General features: G+C 44.9%; 2 protein-coding genes across 3 annotated transcripts in view; one reads left to right on the top strand and one right to left on the bottom strand.

Annotated features, from left to right (window-relative positions):
• LOC100114347 (synapsin) overlaps positions 1-18858 on the bottom strand; it is a 43592-nt gene extending 24734 nt beyond the window's left edge. The window contains exons 1-7 of the mRNA XM_032595978.1: positions 18480-18858; positions 17069-17195; positions 4864-5188; positions 2021-2357; positions 1256-1512; positions 601-736; positions 363-467 (exon numbers count right to left, since the gene is read on the bottom strand). Of these exons, the coding sequence (XP_032451869.1) occupies positions 363-467; positions 601-736; positions 1256-1512; positions 2021-2188 (666 nt within the window). The 5' untranslated portion in view covers positions 2189-2357; positions 4864-5188; positions 17069-17195; positions 18480-18858. The remainder of the gene's footprint in view (positions 1-362; positions 468-600; positions 737-1255; positions 1513-2020; positions 2358-4863; positions 5189-17068; positions 17196-18479) is intronic.
• The window catches only part of LOC100114257 (kielin/chordin-like protein), a 32419-nt gene continuing 12737 nt past the window's right edge, over positions 5419-25100 (top strand). For both annotated transcript variants that reach the window (XM_031930474.1, XM_008215665.3), the window contains exon 1: positions 5419-5835. The gene's annotated coding sequence lies outside the window, so the exon portion shown is untranslated. The remainder of the gene's footprint in view (positions 5836-25100) is intronic.

The following is a 25100-nucleotide window of genomic DNA, read 5'->3' as shown; positions in this document are numbered from 1 at the left end:
TCGAAATGACATTGGCCTGAATTCATTTGTTTCAATGCTAGAAAAAATAAATCAAATTCATCAGCTAACCGCAGAAAAGTGTTCCTCGCACCGGAAGATCAAATTCACCTCCCCCTGTGTATACATAGAGGAAGTTTTTATCAATTACCTTGATGCGCATTTTCTACTTTCAACGTTTTAACGCGACAGAAACTCCATATCCATTAAAATGCTGACAAAGGCAATTTTGGTTCTACTTTGGCGAGCGTGTGGTATCGTGTATCTCGGATCTAAAGCGCAAACAAGGCGCGTGCTCACAAAGCTGCACTGATGCGAGCGACGTTTTCATTCGCGTCGGTACAAATACGAAAATTGCAACTCACCATTTCGCGATGGTTGGGATAATAGGTCTGCTCGATGAGCGGGAAGCCGTCTCTGCCGAGGCGACGCTGGAGGGCCAGCAAATGAGCGAAGACCCATGGCTTGTCCTTGAAAGAAAAAGCAAAGGGCGCGACGCATGAGACAGAGAAGTGCGCAAGCATCGTCATCTTCTGCTTCGACAGGAACGATCGGCGCTAATAAGCGCTTTTCAAGTCGGCCGCTGATGCCACGCGTATTTACCTGGAAGTTGTAAATCGCCTGAAGATTGTTGACGCTGGGTATGCCGCCGTACATCAGCCCGAGCAGCAGATTCTTATTGTTCTCGCCGGCGTCCCGCAAATTTTGGCGTATCAGCACAAAGTCCGGCTTGAAGGACCTGTCGACAACAAAGTTGCGATAGTCAGATAGACCTACTACACACTGTTTCTATCGTGAATAGTAAAGCATAGCGTTTAAAAAACTTGAGATTTTCGTAACTTGTATCCGTTTAGTTATCGAACATTCAGTTTCGCTATAATTGAAGGTATCGACAAGACTATTCGTTGTCATTAATAATACTGTCTTGAGCACGCTGACAATACAATTTATAGATCTGTAATTATGAGTGAGAAAGTGCTCCTTTGTGAAAGGGAAGGCGTATAATCAAGCATTCTGGTAACGACAAAAACATCGCGCAAAGTACAATTAAGAGAGATCTCAATTGAAAAGCACAAAATTTATGAGCTTACAGTAATTGGCTGTTAAAGAACGCATTGAGAAAGAACGTCTTAGAGAGGTATTCGAATCACATTACTTTTGCCTACGGTAGGATGTATTTTTGTCATGCATTTAAACGACATCCAAGCAGCCCTTCAAAGGCAATTTAAAATGTACACGTCAACGATGGCTTACGCACCTGATGACCTTGGTCCCGTTGCGAAAGACGGCCATGGACACGGTGGTGCCGTTCTCGCAGGCGGTCAACGAGAGCTCGCGAAACTCGGCCTGCTCGACGCGAATCTCAAAGTCGCCGTGCAGTCTGCGACCCCGGAAGTATTTGCTCCAGTCGGTGTTTTGGTCGTCTATCACGAGCAGCGTGAAGCACCGGTCCTTGCCGCCAAAGCCCTGGCCCCGCGTAGCTCCGGATACTGCTGCTCCCAGGATCGAGGCACCCTGCACAATTTTTTTGAAACAGAATTAGTACATCACGTTTTACATACGCACTACTGGTTTTTCAGCGATTATGAAAGAAACACTGGTATACGGACTCCATATAGATCCCATTGAAACTAATCGATACAAGTATCTCTGGCAGTTATTGCATGAATGGCCCTTCAAACAGGCCGAACAAAAGACACTTTTGCAATTAGAGCATGAGGTTCATTAGTTGCCTGAAGGAGTCCATGATGTGGCAGCTTTTTGGAATGCTCTGCACTCCTCAAAAGCTGATACAGAATTGATCGCGACCGGCAAGTGGTGAGCTTTTATAGTCTGTATTATAGTAGGCGGGGATGGGAAGGAGGAACGGTGGGATGTACCCCGACCTCTCAATGATCGTTTTCTTTTCCACAACCTTAAACATTATTTTGACGTTGACAGTAGAAAACTTGTCGGACGTTTGAAGCGCACAGGATGGACACTCGGAGGAGGAAGAGGCCTGCACTGGGAATGCATAACTTGCCTGGTCGCGAGCGGCGCCGGTGAGACTCTGGACCCTCTGGAGCAGGCTCTCGCGCGTCTTGGCGGGCGAGGAGGGCGCACTCGTGGTCCTGGAGCTAGGCCTCAGGTTGAGACTGAGGTCGCTCCCGGGAGGCGGGGCGCCGGGGACCGGCTGGCTGGGCGGCGGCATCGGCTGGGGCTGCGACTGGAGCGGGCGCTCCGCCAGGCCCTGATAGTTTTGGGGCCCGACGGCAGCCGAGTCCTGCCGGCCCACGGAGGCCAGCCCCGTGCTCGGGCTCGGTTCATCGTCGAGCTCCGAGCTTAGGTCCCCCGACGAGAACCTGGAAGACAAGCTCAGGCTTTTCTTTGCTTTGAATAAGGCCGTTCTCAGAGCGCTCGCGCCTGCAGAAGAACTCGCCTGCATCGCTAATGCTGCAGGCTAGCGTGTCGCATCTGCCAGTCTCCTCCGCCTGATACTTACTCGCTCTCTCCCTCTCTTTCACTTTTCCCTCTTACTTTTATTTCTCTTTCTTTCTCTCTCTCTCTCCCTTCTACACTCTCTTGCCCGCGCGGTTTAGCTTAAAAAACAAACCAATATCCAGCCCTTAGTATTTCATCAAAGTATGCAACAATGCCGGAGATTGCCACCTGCGACACTGGTTCTTCTATTATATTCATTTACTTTTTCAAAACATCCGCATTTCTCAGAACATTGGCGAGCGTGCACATGGTTTCTCAGGCTTGTATCACATCGTTCATATATAAACTTGTCGATGATCCCTCCAGACTGGACTGGACTTGCAGTGGCCGCCCGGAGGGATCATCGCGCGCACCTCCGGCTCTCCGCGTTTCGGCCGATCGATGCGAGCGGAGAGCGAGAGGGCGACGTCCATGCGTGTTGAAAGCGAGGAAATATACGGGCTATAGTGTGCGGGATGGGAGGGGGGGGGGCACGGCGTTGTTCTTCTTTCTTGGCTCTCTCCCGCCGGTCTACTCCGCTTTGTATTCAGCGCGGCCGCTCGGCCCGAATTGGGCTACACGCTCGGAGCAAACTGGCTTAATTTTCACGAGGAACGCGCTCGTGCGCGAACAAAGTTATTCCCGATGAGCGCGCGGAGCGCGGAAAACTGATACGGCCGGGAGCGAGTTTTCTTGCAATTTTAAAAGGCTACGCGATCACTTTTGCAATGGAAAAGTTGGATATCGAGGATAATTATTTTTCGCAAATTTTTTTTGCTACAGTTCGCGAATTCCAAATTCCATGAAACTCCGAGGCGACGGTACGAGAGACTATTCCGAGAAAAGAAGCGGAGCTGCGCAACGAGAGTCCAATCATAGGCCGGACGCGTCAATCAGTTTGAGCGCCATCAGTTTTCCTCGCGCGGTACAAACCGGAGAGAAGACCATATCCGCATGAGGCTCTTCCTCGCGCCTTCCTCCTCTTTCATGGACAGCCGAGCCCGCTGAATTACGTATTCTCTTATTTTTGTCACTCCCCTGTCGCCGCGCATCAGAAAGCCGGCGAGTTTTTTTCTTGCGGGTGCGTTGTAATATATGTGCGGTGTAAGCAACACTGAGAATATAAAAAGTGTGTCATGATTACCATGCACGTTGCGAAATGTGCGAGTACGTCGCGCTGTGTCGTGTCATCCGAGAGCGCGACGTGATGAATCTTTTATTTGTACATCATGCGCGATGATTGATGTTTCGAGTGGCTATTATGTATATAGGTGCGGCTGTATCCAAAACCGAAGTGCGCGATCATACTTAGCGTTGAAATATTGAGTAAGGCGCGGTATGTGCGAATTGGGTGCTGCATACTCGAGGATCGATCATATCCCCCGGTTGTACAATATTACATTCTCCGCGGGATTATATAGACGTGTCTATTCACGGGGTAACAATGCAGCGACACGAGGATCGCTCTCGATAATATTCCGAGTTTACAGAAGCCGCGAGGCCATACACTTTTGAAAAAGTATCGGCTACCTGATCAGCTACTCTGAGTATTCGCGACAACTACGCAGTCATGAAAGTGAAATCTGTAAAGACTTTTGTCCATCCGTGCTTTGTCACCATTGTAAATATTCCGGGGGAAATTCGGTTGAAAAAGCAGTGCCGCCTGAGTGATCGACGCGTTACAGGATAGTAATGTGCTGCATGGATGTTGGTTGGAAAGTTCGTGAGAAAAAAGTATAATGTTGTTCCAGAGGGATTTATGCTCTTTCGAACTGTGTTCTAGAGTATGTACATTGAAAAGATTTCTGAAAAGAATATTTTGTAAAAGGATATAAGTTAGTAGTATATAGTATAGAATAGAATATAGAATTTATCAAACACACACACATATGTCGAGGCTTTATTTATCGACTCTTTATACAGGTTAGTCAATTCAAAATCATTATCGATAAATAAGTCCATTTGTTTTTATTTACAAGTTGGAACATTGTTTAGAAAAGCACTCGCCTGTGAAGGCTGTTTGCGGAGCAGATGCACGAAAATATCTTTGTAACGAGTGCCTAAGCGGACTCAAGAAAGTTGGGCAAACATTAAAATGAACTGCTGTATAGAACTTTAGAAACACGACGTAAACACGGCGCGTACAATTATAATTTGGTTAGGCAGCAGCAACTCTTCTCTTTATAACGAAGAAAATGTCTATAATCTAACTAAGAATCTCTCGCAGTTAATCCTTTTGTTAAAACAATGTTCGTTCTAATCCGGAAAAACACCGAAAAGTAACCTCCTCGCAGCGGAGAGCGATTATACGCTACCTCAGCGCGAGTCGGCGCTGTATAGGCATAAGTACACACACACACACACACAGAGAGAGAAAGCACTGAGATAGTGAGATGTGAGGCTCACCTTCGTTTCAAGTAGTTAACATTGGTGGTGAACGACTGGCGGAAGCTGGTAAAGGAAATGTTGGCGGATGATGGAGCAGTCCCGCAATACTTGCCGCAAGCCCCGCCGCGGCCGGTAATCTTGCTGGCTTTGCTTGACCGATAGCTTTGAAGAAGCCGCCGGTGTTATCTCCTTGTACTTCTGCAAGGGGTCGGGGAACCGTGCAATAGGTTATGGCTGGCTTCCTTCGCGCCTTTTATCGGCCTCGATTTTGCGCCTCGAACTTGCGCCTCGATCGCTCCTGCGGTGCTGCGAGCGATGCTCGGACGAAGAGTGACGCGCTGCTCTGAAACAGAGGAATGAGGAACGCACTGTTAGCTATATACTTATACAGAAGTCCGACTGTTCTGCAGACGCTATAGCGTACGGTATAGCAGTGGCGCGTCATCGCATTCAACAAGTACAGACCAGTTGAGAATTGATTTTCGCTCTAGAGACTATAGGTACTTATAGAGCTGGTGCTCTAAGCGCGGAGGCGCCACGCCATTCTGCGAATAAGAGGCTGTTAAACTTTGAAGCAACTTTTGTAACGAGCCCCCATAATACAGTCGGTAGTAGCAGTTGTAATGACCGCATTATTGAGGAAATACGTTACGTCCTGATGCGACCGAAATATATCTGTTGCAAAATAATGCTGAGCACAACGATTAAGTAGTCCGCTCGAGGCGAGTGCGCGCTCTCGCCGTCTTGTAGCTCTTACTGGTCGGTTCGCCTTAGAGACAGTCGGTTTGCTCGGTCTGTCCGGTCATCTCGCGGCGGATGGCGGAAGCCGCGTTTTTAGCTGGTAGGCTCGCTTGCGATATACAAGTTTAGAAGTATACTTGTATACTGGAAAGTCAACTGCTTATTGTGTATACTCAAGTTTTTCGTGGTCAAGTTCCAGTGCAGGAAGCAGCACCAGAGGAAGGAAGTGGTCCGTGGACTGAATCAAAGGTAAATGTTTCTTGTGTGTTCGCGAGCAAAAGAATCGAGAGCAATTATATCTGTGTATGCACCTGCGTGCGACGTTACACGCGCGTGTGTGCTACTAAAAACAAAGTTGCAATGAAATAAAGTAGAGTGGATTCGCAGCGAAAACGTGGCAAGAGATATGCAAGTCCGCTTGAATTGAAGGTTATGTCTTTCAGAGTTTTCGGACAACTGTTGCGCAGTTGATAAATTATTGTTAATAAGTGACTTATGCAGATATATTATATTGACTGGGTATTTGAGATCGCCAGCTATACATCAGCTATATGGTGTGATCCGTAGTGCAATTTAGTGCCCGTGTGAGTATTGATCATGGATAGAATCTGCTTGCCGATGACGGGTCCACCATACGATTATATTATTATGCGAGTATCGATAGCTACACAGGTGCCCAGGGTCGCCGAAGACAAGGTTTAGTGCGCTCCGTAGCGATTGAATTTCGCTTAATAGATGTTGTCTAGGTGTTTATAAGTAGTCGTCTCGATGACCAAGTGACGCTCAATAAATGCTACAACTCGAACCCCGTCATCAACGACTCTATACATTTATAAAGTAGGTTAAAAGTAATAAACGAACAACGTCTGAGGCTTATTTTTTCCAAGTTACAGCGCAGTACAGGAGGAAAATTCGATTTAACAAAATGACGCAGCCAGTGGGAAAAAGGGGAAAAAGGCTGGAAAAATCAAAATTTCCCTTGCAACAACAACAACAATAAATATAACAGCGGCATTCGAGCACTCGCGCGAGCGTTCGAGTAAATTTAAAGGCTAATTAGGTATACTTGCAGGGCGGCGAAATCGAGTTACTTAAAAATGCCTGCAGCATGCGCTCACCCTATCTCGGTTAGTCGCTGCTGGAAGTAAAGCCTTCCAACGCGATTTTGCTTTTTCGACGAGGCTCCGCGTCAGAGTCTCCAGAATACTGCGCGATCGGGAGAATTTACGAGGGTCAAAGTTTCGAGGGGACATGTAAACACGGTTCAGTCCTGACATCGGCAGGTTCTAATGGGAAGGGAGTTGGCTCTCCGAGGGCTTCGAATTTTAATTTATGGAACTGTTTTATAGCCTCGCGGGAAAACGCGGATTCAGCCAAGTTTTCACATTGATTTTTCACCCCCGCGTATTTATGTAATGTGAAGAGGGATTCCATTATAAGGACATTCTTTTCCCAGATTTTCCGGTCATTTTGGGCTTATACTTTTCTCGTTTCTCTGGAAAGCCGGAACTCGGAATTTCGCTTTCCGTTAATTAAATGGTTACCGCTCGCTACATAGCTGGCAGCTCGTGCAAGGACGACAAAGGAATATCACTGGCGAGCGATCGCTAAGGGCAGCTTCGCCCTTATCGTGAAAAAATATCGCCCTTTCGAAGGAGGCCGTAGTTCCGATCAATAAAACGCTTCGCTCGACACACGACTTTCGGTATTCAGCTCTCGGTGAAAAACTTCCCTCCGACGGATATCGTCGCGATGCGCCCGATATACAGCGCTGCCGGGTATTAAAGGAAAGCCCGAATAAAAGCCGACTCACGAGCCGCTCGTTACGCAGAGAGTCACGAAGCGTGCGGCCGGGGAAATATTGTAATTTTTGATATTTGAATATTTGGGGAAAGGCCTCGAGATAAATACATCGATTCCTGCTTCGCATTTGAAGTACAGAATTCTTTTTTACCGAAAACTGTCCCTGCTGAAGTTACGCATTCGCGCGTGTACTCGCAGAAGAAAGTTTTCAGAGCAGGACAAATCGAAACACGCCTGACGCACACGGACCTTCAGAAGAAAAAAAACACAAGGACGAACACAAAGTCTCTTTGGAGCTGAATAAAAGCGCTGGAAAAGCAAAGAAAGTGGAAAACGAGTTATAGGCCGTCGCTGCGTCGCAGAGGAGGAATTTTTTCCTCTCGGGCTTCTGTGTCGCAGTTCCCCCAACTTTAACCTCATTGGCGCGAACGCCTCGGGCTGGGTCGAAAACCTGGAAGGAGAGTAGCAGCTCGTCGAGTCGAAGGGTAGCAGCGGCAAATGGATGGAAAGCTGCGAGAGCGGAGAAGAAGGAAAGGATAAGGAGGTGCGCGCGTGCGGCGCACGGGGACGCGGAATTACGCCGATTCCCGCAGTCGAGGCTTCTGCAGAAATGTTTACGACGCCGAGGCCAAATTGTATCTCGTTCCGGCAGTTCGGAAAATTACGTTACGCGCCATCATGTTTATTATTGGATTTTTGGCGTTAAATTAGATTGTGCCGATACACTGGAGAAAATGCGACTTTTCGTTTATTAAAACAGGTATGAGATATTATTTTCTTGTAATTTTTCGACAAAGTGAAGAAAATTAAATCTAGTCCTCGATGTCGCGCATGTATTTACAACGAGAAGAATCTTAAAGTAAAAAGACAGACTTCCTTTGAGCTTCAGTAGTAAGGGCCGAACGTGGCGAGACGGTTCCAATCAACTTTGCCAACTGCTTTAGGCCTTTTATAAAGTTTTACCGGGAAAAAACTGGGCTTCTCGAATCCTCTTATGGGTCGTGCTAAGACGAAGATCATCAATTCATTCCGCTCTTTTTCTCTCTCTCTCTCTCTCTCTCTCTCTCTCTCTCTCTCTCTCTCTCTCTCGATAACACGACTCGCATACCGACATTATAGCGTCATGTCTATGATTTCAGGGATTTGATCAACGTCATTAAAGTTTACCACGCGAACAACTTTATTCATTCGATAAAAAGCACAGAAGTCGGCACTCCAACTTTTTAGTGCGGGATTTCAGAAGGGAATGAAAAGCGAACAGCGACTACAGACATTCGCAGAGCAACGGTTTTTGTTTTACATTTCACACTGGTTTAATGCGCCCGGCGTTTCTTTTGTCCGTCTGCGATATCCTCCGCCGTTATGCTTGCATATACATTTATAGATAACTCGTCTGAAATATGAGCGTCTATATATTACTTAATTTCATACACCATCGCACGATACACGAGAAAAAAGATCGCACACCCCAGTCAGTTGAGTACGAAATAATCCCAATATTTCATCGCCCACGCAAAGATAAACTCCCCCTTCTCCTCGGATCAGTCGCACACTGGGTCACTAATCCTTCTAACCTGCCACAAATTCACTTGGAATCCTGGCTGATCTTCCTCTCCCGTACGCGTATTATTAATCAAGCTTTAAAGCCGAAAAAGTACACGAGGGACCGTCGTAAAGTCGGCCCCTAGCTCCGCCGATATTGATCCGTTTCGGAGTTCACTGTTCAAGTCGAGTCGAGGTCTTTCACAGCGAGTGTGTAATGTTCTACTTTCATTGATTTACTTGTTTTCAATTCGTCAAATTTTAGACAATGAAAAATTATTTTGAAAATATAGGAGATCTTATGTGTAACGCCACTTTTTTAATTAATTATACTCATGGATACTTTTCTTATATTACAACAAGTCAATTTCGAGATCAATTATTTCCAGATTTATTCGCCATTTATCACATCTTGACAAGCTTGTCAATCCTCGCTGTGTTATTACGTTGTATTTCTCACATTAATCATCCCCGCTGTCGTCGTTCTCTTTTAATTTCAAGTATTATCGTCCTTCGATTCAGGCAGTTTGCGCCTGTAGGCTTTTGCGCCTAATCAAATCAACGTCTTGATCATTTTTACACGTGTATACACTTGCTGTATGATATTTGCATATACTTATATTTTAACAATATACGAGCTATATGAAAAGTTGCACGAAGCTTTTTCGATGCACGAGCGCCAAGAAGTATAAATTCGCGTTAGAACGCAGCGCTAAGAGCCTCGGAGATAATGAAAAAAAGAGAAGCCAAGAAAACGTGAGCGAGGAGAACAATAACTTTATTGTACATCTCTGAGGGAGGGAGAAAATGAAACAAAAGAGGATGACGACTGCATCGCGAGCTGCCTCTCTGCGGAGCGTCATATTTGCGGAAGGATTTTTCCATCGTCTTGGCTGGAGCTGCACATGGATCAGTCGGGAGATGTGAAAAAAGAACGAGTGAAGGTATAGCCCGTCCACGCGTAGTTGAAAGAAAATCACACCTTCTTTAGGAGTTGAAGTTGACGAAACCAAGACTGCCGCGAGAAATTACGTAAATTTAGGTTTTCACTTTTTACACCGCGTCAATAGCTGCGGAGCTCGCTTTGATTCCAATGACTACCTATAGTTATCGCATCTGTCAGACTCACAGCCGAAGGAAAAATCCTTCGCTTTCAGAGTCCAACACGCCTTTTCCATTTCTTGGCGAATCGACGTTGCTACATGTCAGGGAGATATAGACGAGGCATTTTGCGCCTCCATACGCGATAAAGGGTATGTGCGGGTAACATGACCGGCTCTCGAGCGGAATTGTTTGTTCTCCTGCGCTGCAGCAGTCCGTTTCTATTTATTCTCCGCCTCTCGCTGACCCATCAACGGAAATTGAAATTGAGCCTTTCGGTTCCGTACGCAACTGCGCGATTTTTAAATTGTTCGTTCGACGGAGCTTTTTTTATCTTCAAAAAACCGACGTCACTGTAACTCTCGTTCCAAAAATGAACAGTCAATATACACAATGAGCCTACAGCAGTTTTCGCTCACAGCTGGAGTTTCAGTTTCCCGCGAGGCTTCATTTTTCACATTTTTGATGTTCTACTTGTTCAGCTGTCAAACTGATTTATTTCGAAATAGACGCACGAATGAGAAATATTAGGTCAGCGCATTACCTCGCTGGATTCAAGGCAGCGAGAGAGCGGAAGCGGTCTCAGAAAATGGATTTCCGAGTGGAAATCGTCGCGGTGCAGCACGTATAGTCGGCGTATACGTCACTCGCCTATGGCCCATCGATTTTCCCACGAGTCGCAATACTGCACACGGGCTTCGACATAGACAAGGTACAGTATACCTACATAGCTTCGGCTGTCTGCTAATGAGATTCTTCCTCCAAGAGAAGGGAAACTGCGCGTTAAAGCCCGGAGCGCCTTGATAATGAGAGAGGGGAAGATCTGCCGGTGCTTCTCTGATGTCGAGGAATTTTTCCGCGCGAACGCGCGATGGTGAATGATCGGCTGGTCCTTCGGGGCGAAATAAGCTCATCGCTTTAGCAGAGGAAAAAACGACCGACGCTGTCTTAACGGTAGCGATGCCGTCTTCGTTCGTTGTTTACAGACCTCATCATCGGACTTTTTCTCGTTTACAAAGTTTTCACGCTTGACTTGCTGCCTATATATATAATATATATATATATACACACACACACACACACACACTTTCCGTATATAGACCTATTCGACTTTATGAAACTCGCCCGAGGAGCAGTAGCTGCGCACATCGAGCGCAAACAAGTCTAAATACTTTCTAAATCAGCGCAGCTTCTGCGGGGCAAGTTTAATCGGATCTTAGTCAAAGTTTATAAAGATCTTAGACGTGGCTCGAAAAGCGCTGTAAACTATAAGCTAGCTCTGCTGTTGTATAACCTCAACTTTCATCAAACAAGGAATTTCGCGTAAGGTCGCTCATTAAGCCACAGTGCATGAGCACTTTGTGAATATTTATCCAGCACGGCGGTAGTCTTTGTCCACGCGAATTTAATTAATGACATGATGTGATATTTTTCCATGTACGTTTTCTTATTCCTGTATATAGGAATATTGAAATAATTACAATAATTATGGAAGCTATATAAGCTGTGGAAAAGCAACGAATCCAGCCACTCGTATAATTCACGATTAAAATCCCTTTACTCGTCCTGTGTAAAAATGCTTTTGCGTCAGCAAAGCTTTTATCAGTATCCAGCATTAGCGAGCCGTCAGATTGGCCATTGCGTCGATTCAGGCGCATTAACGACTTCCTGATCGATCGAATGTCGCGCTAATAATATCTCAGTCTCGGCGACGACCACCGAAAGAATTAAGCTATCCGCTATCCGCCACACAGAACCCGCCGAACAGTGCCGTATAGGCGGTGGGGCCCAACATTTTTTTTTAATGTACACAGCTTAAAACCGCTTGATTATGGTTAAGATAATCAAAGAAAATAGGCATTAAATAAACAATTGAAGTCAACAATCGCAAATATATCAATTTTAAAGTACGAATCATTAAAACATATTCCTGAATTATTACTGGCCAGCGAGGTTTGCGAGGATTGTTCTTCATACGTGTAAGAAGTCAGTCATAGCGATAAGGTAATGGCACCAAGTTACAAATAAACAAAATCATCCCCTTACTTGCAAAATATATCCGTATATATATAGGTTTCACTGCGTAAATTCTATGAATATTCGTGCTTTTCGCAAGTAAGGGGCGACTTTGTTTATTAATAACATTGGTGACACAAGTTTATCACGGTAGATGTCTTTCTACACGTAAGAAAAAGGCCTCCAGCAAGTTTCGCTTGCCAAACATTATTTTGAAAAAAATTTCATAGAATTTACGAAGTGAAACCTATATATACGGATATATTTTGCAAGTAAGGAGGTGATTTTGTTTATTTATAACTTGTTGCCATGACTTCAGCGCTGTTGCTGACTTCTTACACGTATGAGGAACAATCCTCGCAAACCTCGTTGGCCAGTAATAATTCAAGAATATGTTTTATTGATTCGTACTTTAAAATTGCTATCTTTGCGATTGTTGACTTTAATTGTTTATTTAATGCCTATTTTGATTGTTTTTACGGAAAAGTACTTACCCCGATAATCTTTGATTATCTTAACCATAATCAAGCGGTTTTAAGCTGTGTACATTAAAAAAAATTTGGGGCCCTAACGCATATACGGCACTGTTCGGCGGGTTCTGTGTGGCGGGTAGCTTCAGCTTCATACCGAAAGAATCTCTTATGCGGCTAGTACACTGATGGCGTGAGTGTAATTGTGTTTGTCGAGGGGAGAACGCGGTAAATACGACAGTATTAACGATGGTTGCTATTCGCCATTTTCCTGCATCAGGGAAATTTAGAAAATTTCGTCGTAGGTACGGTTAGCGTAGTGTACGCTGCAGTCTTCAGGTAACATTCGTTCAAACTGACGAACGAAATTTTAGCGTAGAAAACTTTTTACGAAAAAGACATTTCAGTTACAGGCAAAGAAGCGAGCGTTCTTCAAAGTTTACATATTTATACGAGACGGTGTTTATCGTGTAACGTAGTGTAATGCTTCATCGTGTACATTCCGAGCTGGTGGAGTCTGCGGTATGTAAAGTGGGGCTTTTAAAAATTTACCGGATTGCATCATGGTGTCGCGTGGGTTCGTTTAATATTTAAAACTCGTTTAAGCCATGAATATTCATGGGCCTTAAGCCCGTTACATGTGCGTAAATTGTTCAGCCTTAATCCATTCGCGCGGTGAAGTATTGAATCTTGAAACGTGGGAAATTATTTCAAGGCATGCTTTTTCGAAAACGTTGAGAAAAAAATTCGCCTGCAGGATTGGGAGAAAGCAGCAGCGGCGGAATTGATTGGAAGCAAGCGCCGCGTGGCGCGAAGAATCTGGCCGGAGGAATAAGGTTCGATTCAATCGTAACGGAGCCGGCGAACGAGGAGAATCATCGCTAGCTCTGCTGGCGCAAAAAGCGGGTCATCGTCGTCGACGACGACGACGACGTTCTGCCCCAGCTGTCTTTCCCTCTCGCTCGGCCCTGCGGCGCGGCTGAAAGCAGCTTAAACTTCTGCTGCTCTCGGCCTGCTCCTCACCCTACTTCTTCTTCCTCCCCTTTTATTTAGCGAGCTGCCCACTGACCGATATGAGTCTTGGCCCTTTCACCGACAAACTTGAATGGCTCCGCGAAAAATTAGGGGCGAGTCGAGGATTTCGGATTTTGCCCGCCGTTCGCGTGCTGTGTAGAGAAGAAAAGCTCGAATTTCTCTCCGCTATTTCTAATTGAAAATAGCGAAATTTATAAACCTAGATTTAATTTTTAAGCAGAAATATACACGCAGGTGCGGAGCTCCTTGTTTGCAATTAACAGGCCGTGTAGATCGTACGCAGCAGCAGCGGCAGCAGCAAGTGTCTACAGTTAGGCGCGCCGGGATCTCAGCACCGTAACACGGCTGTTAATACAGCCGCGGGCCTTTATCATCCTTTCGGCAAACAAGCTTCGTATAGTTGACAAATAATTCGCGCACGTGGTGAAAGCTCGATTCGTAGGAATATTATAATATTGATTAAAAGGACAATGAAATAACACGCACAATAAAAGTACACGCGAGATCCTTACGAAAATCGATCCGGGGTTACGCATAGCTATAAACAGGTCAGCAGGGAGCATCGCTCGAAAGCCCACTACACGAATAAGAGCGCGAGACAATCTCGAGATCGATTTTTCCCGGGGTCGCTGACGCCCCGGCGCCGCCGGCAGAAGCCGAAAGCCGGCCTCGTACAAAATCCTCGTTGCGATGCATACACTCGTACGTATAGGTATATGCAGCAGTGCGGTGCAGACGACGGCTGCCGATATGCACCTCGGATAGCGTCGGTTTTTCGGATTTTTTTCGAAAATCCGCATGCACGCGCTCGTCGGGATCGCAGACTCATTTCTGATGTAGAAAAAAACCATCAAAGATTCACACTCGCGGACATACGAGTTCTCGATATAAGAGAAGAGAAGGAAAAGAGGTATAAGTCGTAAGTCGTCGCATCAGTTGGGCAAAGGAGAGCAAACGTCGCTGCTTCCGGCGGGATCAGCCGAGGCCGAAATCGACAAGCCATAACTCTCGACCCTATATCAGCGTGTCCCTCCCACGTAATATCCTCGAGAGCAGTGCTTGCGCTATAAACTCTCTCTCTCTCTCTCTCTCTCTCTCTCTCTCTCATGGCAGCAGCAGCACTTGCATTAGGGAGCAGTGTCGCATTGATTTTTCTCGGCGCCGTACAACGAACCGACTCTCCCTGCCGCCAGCGCTGCTGCTGGAGTCAGAAATGTGTAACGGCCGGACTGGGAGAGGCCAAGCGGTTGTATGCGTCGCCGGGAAGGGAAAAGTGAGAAGAACAGAGTAGCTACCGGTCCCGCGGGTGCTCTCTCGGAAGCGTTCACGCCGCCGTTATGTACTGTTTTTTTCCTTCCCCTCTTTTTCTTCCGTAGCCGAGCCGAGTTAACTAGCTACCCTTGTTCCCCGAGCCCGAGATAAACTACTGATTGCGTTGCGCGCGCGCGCACGAGAGAGCGAGTTTTAAATCTGTAACTCATTCTCCGCCCGTTTTTCTCATCGATTTCCCGCGAGCGCGCATTCCCTTGCCAATGTTTGCGTTCCAATTGTTTAGCGCAATGTTTGCAATTCTACGCGTAAGCATCGTCAATATAGCGCACATTGGGACGCGCGGGTCATGCGGCGTTCGATTAAAAGCACTCCAGCCGCAGTTCCTCCGGTCTGCCCCCCCCCCCGAGAATCAATAGCGCCAGGCGATATATATATATATATATTTATTTAGCGACGGCTGCAGCAGTGACCTTTATCAAGGAAAAGAGACCTCTCCGCAGAGGAGCGTCGCGTTATTTTTAAAAGCCAGTATATCGTGTACCCTCCCACACCGCGGTGTAGGTGGACGTAAACACTCGCCGTGAGAGGGAAAAGGGTAGAAAGGGCGAAGTAACGGCTCTCCTCCTTTTTCTCCTGCAAGAACAAAAAGAAGATGTATATAAAGCAGGAGCTCTACTACGCTCCACTTACGCTCCCGGATACGTAGGATCCAGGCGAGCGTACCTGTGCGGACTTCGAGAGGAAATCGGCCGCGCGCGCGCAAGACGCTGTACGCGGGGGGTCGATTGCAGCCTTGAGAGCAGGACCCTTCTCCGCATCAGCGCGGGGCTTTCAGCGGCCGTGTTTGCGATGCCTATGTATACGAGGCGTATTCTAACGTAATTTTACCGGCCCATTTGGTGGAATTGAACTACTGACGGCATTCGGGAGGAGCGAGCTCTTCATCATTTTCAGAGAGACGACTACGTACATTTTTCTATTGCCGTCTCTCTGCGCGCTGAAATTCCGCTGAATTCGTGGCTCGATTCGATTCCTGGACGAGCTTTTGAAATACCTGAAAGCACTGTGTGTACTTTTCACACAAATTGCACGCTTGCCTCAAATTTAATCAAGAGTGGCATGCTCGAAACGCATTTTTAGCAAGCAGCGGCAAAGAAGGTTCCGCGAAAAATTACATTGACATCCGAGACTTTGTACAAAATGAAAAAAAACGTGCCAAAATCCTCGCGGTTTTTCTCTCAACATTTTATTGGAAATTTTCACTGGCCGGCGGCGCGAGATTAAATTTACCGGACACCTTGTCGTGCGGTTTCCAAAACGACGGGGCTATTATGAAAGGTTAAAGGATGTTATAGGCGCGCGTCGGTAGTAGCACGCGACTAAAATACTATCTCTATTAAATTTGTTTCTGTGCGCGCGCTTTCACGCTGAGAGGATATTCGATCAATTAGCCCCTTTCATATTCTTTTGGACAAGTCTTGCTTCAACGTTTTTTCTTTCAATGGAACTGCGCTGCAGCCGTTACAAATAGATCTCGATCGTGCATTCAGTAAAAAATCATTTTTCGCATCTTTAGTTTCGAATGACATTTTTATGAATGAAAATGGATGATTCAGTGATCTACTTTTTTCGAATCGTTACTTGATTGTGCCCTGCAGATTACCCATTAAATTGCCCGGCGTGATAAAAATGAAAGAGCGATTGATGTGTCATTTGATTAAAATGAGCTGTGATGTACATCAAAGTTAAATGTTTAATGAAACTTACTGATACGCATGGTGTATGATTATGCAGAATCACAAGTATACGTAAAATTATTTTTCGCTTTTTTACATTTTGCAAAGGCAAAAGTGAATCTTATCCTTCAGCACTATACTAAGAATCGAGAAATAATGACGCAGCAATCGTAATCGCCATCGTCGACCTACATTCTTGCACCCCTCGGAAGAAAAGCGAAAACAAAAGCAAGCGCGCAGTCTCTGTAATAACCGCGCGAAGTATCGGGCTCAGGAATATCAGGAAAACAATAGCTTCCCGTATAAATTCCGTCGCGGCCGACAGCTCTCTCCTTTGATTCCCGCGGCAGTCCGACCGATCCATCATTCTCTTCTCGTAATTCCCGCGTGCACACAAATTTCGACTGTAGCCCCTCCCCCCCCCCCGCCCCTCATCCTCCCTCCGAGCGGCTAATTCACGGGGAACGATACGCGCGAGCCGGCGAAAAAAGATTTACGACTACTTACTGTGTGCTACGCTGCGCGGTGGCTATCGCGTGCCACTCTCGAGCTGTAAGTAAGCAGTGTGCACCGGCTTTTTGCCTCCAGCTGAGATGTACATGTAGGTGACTGGTTAGCTGCGCGACGTGCTACACTTGAAATATAAGGGCTCGTCACGAACACGCACGTCACGGATTGGGTATGGATTTTCCGGGATTTCCGAGAGAGAGAGAGAGAGAGAGAGCGTGCGATGATTCGATACATCAAGGCCGATGTTCTGCCTCGGCTTTGCGGATGCGCTGGGGCTAATTTTCTCTCGCATCGAGTTATCGATCTTCCGACGACGAGAGTGAAGATAACCGTATATCGCTTTTCGGGCAAGTTGAGCGATCGAGCTATTTTGCAATTGAAATTTCATGAACGAAATTTCAACGAACAAAGCCGTGCAACGATGAATTCTTAAAATTTCGCCCGTGAACGGTACTACAATATCCGATGTCCGGAAGTGCAAGTTTTGGAGCCGAGAGTCGAGGTACGCTGAAACACACTCTTCTGAAAACTGGCGCACCGAATATTCAAGCGGAAGTCCTGCGATTCCTATATCATTTCTGACAGGGCAATCTTTATTATTTTACTATCGGTAAAGATACGATATTTCGTGGAAATCATTAGCATTGCCCAACATGTATTCCAACAAGGCGCGGATCAAATAGCAGTCACGTATGCACGTTTTAAGTGTGATAAAATTGCCCGAACACAGGGGTTAATTGCTTTTCTCTGACAGCTCGCTATTAAAACGAATTTTAGCTTTCTGTGCTCATTAAGAAACCTCTTTACCACGATTCGAAAGAGAGATTGACAAAATAAAGTATTGGCGACACACTTTGGATAACGAACGTTCGATTTAGAAATACGAGTTCCAGTTTTACACGCACTCGTACTCGTCGTGCACCACTAATCCACCAGTATGGCCGAAGCTAGAGTTTTCATAAAATCATGATGCGACCCGAAACGGCGCTAAGATGGCTACAGCCGGTGCATCTAGCCCAGCACAGTCGCGCTGCTTTGGTTTTAACGATTTTCTCCGCGTGCAGTCGGGTACGCCGAGCTGGATTGAATTAAACCGCTTTGCAATTTAATTCTATTCGCTCGGTCGTCGGTAACGGGACTTATTTTCGTCCCGCAAGCTCGAGAATTTTTTCCACCAGCGAATTCGCGCTAAGCACGGGCCGGCGAAGCTCGTCGCGCGCATTAGTCATGGGCTCGGCAGGCGCGCGATCGTTAAAAAAGTTCATCGTCCGCGCGAAATAAGCAGCGACTCGAGGAAGAACAGAGAGACACCTTCATATAGGTATACGGCGTGGAACACACCCGCCTCCCTGTATCGCCCATCGAGATATGTATTTTTCGAGGAAACAATCAAGGATGTTACACCCACCTGGCTTTTCGTACCGGTAGCCCGACTTTACTACTTTACCTAACTCTCTCTCTCTCTCTCTCTCTCTCTCTCTCTCTCTCTCTCTCTCTCTCTCTCTCTCTCTCGTCGGCGATCCTTCGACGGACACTGGTACAGAACTCGTGGGGAATATCGGACAACGAACTCGCAGAGCTCGCGCGTCGACTGGCCGCTCTCGGTGTCACAGCTGTGTCCTTGCGGGAGGAACAATCAAACTCGTGGAGCAGAGGTTATGCGCGCGATACTAACTATACTCGCTCCGAGCCGTGACAGTGGAAAAAGTGACGGGGCGAGCGAGAGAGCGCTGCGACGGCGTCACTACGGGGTGAGAGAGCGCGCGATACTGACGACCCAGGTACACACCAGAGCGTAGAGAGATAGCGGACTACACGTGTGTGGGTCGTTCGTCGCTCTTCCGCCCCTACGACGCTGCTGGCCTGGCATCAATTTCTCCCTCCTCCGCGCACGAACACACGCACACACCCGTGCACTTCTCTCTCTCTCTCTCTCTCTCTCTCTCTCCGGTCCTAGTCCCGGCAGTCCCGGCGTGTGCGCCTACGCCGAGGGTGTCGCGCCCAGGGCGCCGACGGTCAATATTGACGCGCCTGCGCGAACTCAGCCGTGCGCGCACCGCCGCGATGAAAGAGAGCGAGAGAAAGAGAAGGAGGAAGAGACGAAGACAGACTACAGAGATGCGCGGGCGGGAGGGAAAGTTTGGAGAACGAGTGCACGAGAGATAGACGGAGAGACAGAGAGAATGGAGGACGCCGGAGAAAAACGGGAAGGAGAGCAGTGGTGTGAATGAAATGCGAGGGAAATCGATATTGCGCCGAAGCGCTAGCTGGCTGCCAGCGGCAGCGCAGCGCTCGAAAGCAGCGCTTAGTCGAGACTATTATTTATAGGAGTAGCCGGATCGAGAGGGACCTGCGCTAAAAATCTTCAATGCTGCGCGCACGCTGCTTTGATTGCGGAAAAGACAAAAGATTTTCATTCGGATGTACACTTACGCACAGGGTGTAATTTATCCTGGCCGAGGAACTAATGCATTCCGAAGGGGTCCAAGAGCCTTCCAAGCGTGCGCCAATAGGAGCGCATGCGTACAACTACGCGCAGCGTTGTTTATCGCACTCGCCAGAGCAGATTCTCATGAATTATGGGATTAAGCGCATGAATAAAAGAAAAATTTCATGCAGGACGCCCCGTACGTACGTTGTGGGCTGAAACGCAGAAGGGTGCTGCTAAGAGAATGCCATCGAGCTACAGCAGACCGGGAAGAAATCGATAGGAAAACAGAAGGAACGAGAGAGAGAGAGAGAGAGAGAGAGAGAGAGAGAGAGAGAGAGAGAGAGAGGGAGAGAGAGAGAGAGGAGGAGGAGGAATGCGGGGAAACCTACTCGAAATCCGAAGGAGAAAGCTCCCGTTGAGAAACTGAAAAAACGGAGGGTTGCATGATTCCTTCCGGCAATAGGTACAGCGAAAAAGGGTAGATCCCTTTCAGGGCATTCAAAAAAGATTCCGGATGACAAAAATATTGAATTTTGAAGACCCCTGCGGGACAGAGACTTTTACTTTTATCTTTCTGCTTGACCCCCGGTATTGATTTCCCCTTTGAAAGAACTACTGTTATACTCGAAAATCCTAATTTAGAAAACAAACTCACCCCTTTTCATTGTAGCAGTATATACTTTGCCTGTTATTTCAACCCTCGTGGTGCGAGTCTGTGAATGTAAGCTTTTGTAAACGTGTTCGAAGAGAAAAGAATATAATACTTAGGCCAATTATAGGAGAATAAAATTAACGATTCAGCAATCGACACGTGCACTAATTGCGCAACGATCGATGAGTATTAATATTCCTCGTCATTTAAATATTTACATAATATTTTTCCGATTCTCACGCTCGTAAATAACAATGGAAAACATAGGGTGTGACGAAATGAATGTAGCCTGTTTGCATAAATCGATAGCACGAAAGGAAACGCAACACGAGGCGAAAGTCAACTGGAACGACCAACAAATTTATGGGGATTCGAACAGCGTTCCACGTTTCGCATACAGGCATGCCGAGGGAAGGAAAAGTTTCAACTCTATCCCTGTCGTAAAAAGGACTATAACAAAAATGTATATTTTCTACTGATATTCGTTCACCCAATGCGTAATAACGAATCGTTTTTGTACAAATTTATTAATCTATAAAATATATTTTAGGGGTTTTGTGCAAGAAAGCAGCAAACTACTTAAACACTACTTAGAATCAAACTTAGAACTTCCAAATTTTTCTTAATGATTGTGTGAGTGAATGACTTCGAACCCTATGCGATGAACCTTGCTACGTTAAATACATTTTAATAAGCTTCTAAAGCTTCTACATGAGGTGGCAGTTTATGGCCGTTTTTAAAATTTTTCAAAACTATTTTTTTTCATTTTTTTTTATCATCTCATTGTTACAAACCCGTTAAAGCATAAAATATAAAAGAGAATAAAATAGTACCTACGGTTTTCCCTGTTTGGCCCCGAAATTGACCGTACCATTATTCGGCAGTAGAGGTTCCACCCGCTCCACTCTGCATTTGCTCTGTGAAAATTTATTTCAAAACATTTAAGAAAGCATTAACATAATTTTTATTAAAATAATGATGTTTTATTTATTGCTTAAAGAGGACCAAAAAATACGCAAAAATATGTAGAGTGAGCTTGAAGGTCGAAATATATCGTCGCGCATCTAACCTTGTAAATCGAGAAATTCTGGGATTCTTATATTAGGCCTATTATTGTAGAATTTTTTCGTGTAGGAAAATATGTTTGTGTAGGGTAAGCTATAATAAGTTCAAACATATAATTGTTTTAATTAATTTAATTTTAATAATAAAATAAAAGTTTCGATCTTTCCATCTTGAAGGAGTTTTGATAGCTTCATCAGCTTCATCACGTTCGTCCAGATTGCTTTTTATCCGTCAATGATGTACATGAAAGCTTGACAAAATCACATTTTTATCCAAATTAAATTCTTCCAAAGACTTTGAATAAAACAGGAATCCATTGGAAAGGGCGAATAAAATGAAAAAAAGTTTTGTAACAGCCCCAGTGTAAAATGGATGGAAAAGAAAAGCGGTTAAATGAGAAGCACTTTGATGAAATGGTCGCTAAACCAAGCTGTGGTTGTAGTGTATAGTCATATTTGTGTGTGTACATGGAACGCTTGAAGCAATTCTTCCGATCGCGCTTACAGTCTCAAGTGCGAGTCTGTACGCACTTGCCTATATACTCTGTCGATTCCAAGTGCGTTCTCATACCCACGTGTCGGTTGAAAGCTATAATAAATTTCACGATTTTCCCTTCTTGATTGGTTGTGCAAAATTCATTGAACTATTTTTAAAAAGCTTTATAAATGAATTTCGCTTTGACTCGTACTGCAAACTCTACACTCGGTTTAAAAAAAAGTCCACTTTACGTCCTTGGTACACAATATATTATAATAATTCGATGATTTTCTAGTACTAGTAGATATTACAGTGTGGGGACCCATGGCTCTTAAGCATAATTGAAATTACCTCATAAAGTGAAGCGCGCGTGCTTTATCGAATTCGTGTTTTAGTGCATGTTTGACAAGCTTTAACATATATAACCCCGAGCAAACAGGAGACTTATTGCAATAAATATACTTTAAAAAACGTTTCTAAACCACAAATATAGCTTTTTCCGATTAACATTTGATCGTTATATTCATATCCTCTAAAATTAAGCTTAACATATTTAATTTATATGGTTTTACAAAATTTAAATCTCTACTATCATAAATGAATCTTATTTTATATTAATCGAAAAAAGATAATAGCTCAACTTAAATTTGGTTAGTTGCAAATTACAGCCTATAGTTACTAGTTCGGCGCGATGCTGCACTTACATAGTTTAGCCTAGTTGTAGTGTTCTGTTGCTCTTCACAGGAGTGTGTTAACTGATGTGTATATTTTATCAACTTCTAATTAATTTTCGCAAAGATTTTTATTTATATGTGAGACCGAGCAGGAGTTACTAAATTTTTAGAGCGAATGAATAATATTTCAGATCATTGAATTTCGAACGTTTCATCGCGTAATTTTATGACTTTTTAGAAAAATTGAAATATTTCAGCTTCGCGAAACATTCATATTCAATTACATAAATATTTAGTTCTAAATACTCACTACTAAATACTCTTAAATACTTTCAATTTGTTAAAATGAGTGGCCATATAGATGGTAGTGCGGAAAATGGGGGCTAATGAGTGATGAATATTATTTTTTTATATTCTTTAATTTAGTGAAAGTATTAAAAATGATTAATTTCTGAGGCATAAGCCCCCATTTGCCGCACTACCATCCGCATGGTAGCACCCATATGACCACTCATTTTAACAAATTTAAAGTATTTAAGAGTATAATTATTTCGAACTAAACATTTATGTAATTAAATAACATACAGCTAGAATTACGTAAAAAAGTTTCGTGAAGCTGAAATATTTCAATTTTTCTAAAAAGTCATAAAATTACGTAATGAAACGTTCGAAATCAGTACATAATAAACTGACGTCACAAATCACATATCAAAATTACATGAAGAAATACGTAATTTTTATACATCACAAAATCACGTCAATATTTCTACCAGGAGCACAGGCAATAGCATACATAATATTATATTCATACTTTTAGTTTTGTTAACATAAATCGAGGATATTTTGAAATGACTTTCTTAGCGTTAGATGAAAATGAGTCAAAGGTTTATAGGTGTCATTATTTGAAGAGGAAAATTTAGAGCTATGCGGTGTCCGAAAATACTGGTGCTATTTAAATTTCATGTACGCAATGGCTAGTCTTTTGCATCACTTTAAAGTGAAGACTTAATAATGCATTCACACCTCAAGCATACAATTTTTGCAGAATGCGCTATTTTATCAAAAGCACTCGTCGTTAATTGGCGTTTTGTTATATAAGTGTACTAAATATATTATATTATTGCAATTTTCAAATATGATTCTTGGCGATATCGAGAAAACATCATAGAGTCACATTGTCTTAATTATACTGTTCACCATATTCGCTGCATGATATTTTTGTCACGATCACTGTCACAGTGTGAAAATTTTGTATGTATAAATTTGGGAAGCATCACCTCCCCCTAACAGTGTAAAATGTCGCTGTCGTTATACGGGTCAAAGAATAGATACACCAGCAAAGAATTTCGCTCGTCAAAGCGCAGATTGTTCCGAAGGAACAAGTCAGATCAGAATCTCGCGACATCGTGCTATCATCATTTTTACGCCATAAAGATGGCAAACGCCGGCGGCGGCGAGCGAAGGAAGAGGAATTTTCGACATTAGGGCGCGCGCGCAGGGCTGTTCCGGCTTGCTTCGCGCTCTGAAAAGCCGCGCGCCAGCTTGGAAGTTTTGCCTCTCCCCCCGTCTCCCCGATGGCGTGCTTCTCTCCCCCGACTTTGACAAAAAACACTTTGCAGAACAAAAGCAGCGAGAGAGATTCTTGTCGCTCTCGCGCTCGCGCGCCCTGCGCTTCTCTGGCTTTTTCCTTTTTCCTTTAAAAATACCCAATTTGATGAATACATTTTCAATGAGATACGCGGTCGAGTCGTGAAGTTGAAATGTGTCGCGAGTTTTGTAATCTTGATAGTTCTCTGAGCGAAGTTCGAAATTCCAAATTCGCTGCTGCAGTCTTCGTTCGTTTTTCAATTACCTGCTATACAGTCAGGCAAGCCGGTGCGTTGCGTCTGTCTCGACTCGCACTCGAACTACTTTCTCGGAGTCCCTCTCGCTGATGGACAGCCGGTGGCATCGTCCGCTCCCCTCTGTGCAGCGCAGCGACACTCTTCTCCATTCATAGCCGGCGATGCTTCACTAAGCCAAGTGGATCGCACACAAGTATGCGCGTAGTAGCAGCGATGACGCGTCCGAACGAGCAGCAGTTGCTTTTGAAAGTAACTGGGACGAATGAATAAGAGCTGCTTTTAAAATGCCGCCTTCGCACTCGTCAATTTTCATCATGCGGATTTAGCGCTTCGAGCAGATTGATCGAAATCTTTTAACGAGAATCTCCTTTGCTCGCAATTAAAAAAAATCTTCCGAAACAGCTTCCAGTTACTCCTGCAGGAACTTCTCTCGCTTCGCAATTGGACTTTGGGCTCGGTTCTTTTTAATTTTCTCTTTCGCCGACCTCGTTGAATCTGCCTGACCTTCTCCAGCTCTGACTCTGACTCGTAACTTCCCCTCCCCATCTTTCTTCCTTTTTTAATAAAAGTACATAATAGAGAGTTAATTATTAATGCCCATGCGAACAATAAAGAAAGTGAGAGCAAGCGAACGACCGGGCCACTCGAGATATGAATCCTTTATCGGAATCTATCGATTACAAAGTCAAACACATTCGCGGCACGTGCATGGCGCCTAGCAACGTCCCATCGCTGCGAATATTTTCCCTCTCGGAAAAGGTATGAAAAAACGTCGCGTTACCCCATTCGTAAGCTTTGCATAACAAATTAACTCCAGGCATTCTTTATCAAACTAGGCGATAAACGCGCCGTTGAATATTAAATGTTGGGCGCAGCTACACCTCTC

Source organism: Nasonia vitripennis, chromosome 1 (genome assembly GCF_009193385.2).
Source record: "Nasonia vitripennis strain AsymCx chromosome 1, Nvit_psr_1.1, whole genome shotgun sequence".
NCBI lineage: Eukaryota > Metazoa > Arthropoda > Insecta > Hymenoptera > Pteromalidae > Nasonia > Nasonia vitripennis.
The sequence above is the reverse complement of the archived record's forward strand: the minus strand, read 5'-3'. Positions and strand labels throughout refer to the sequence as shown.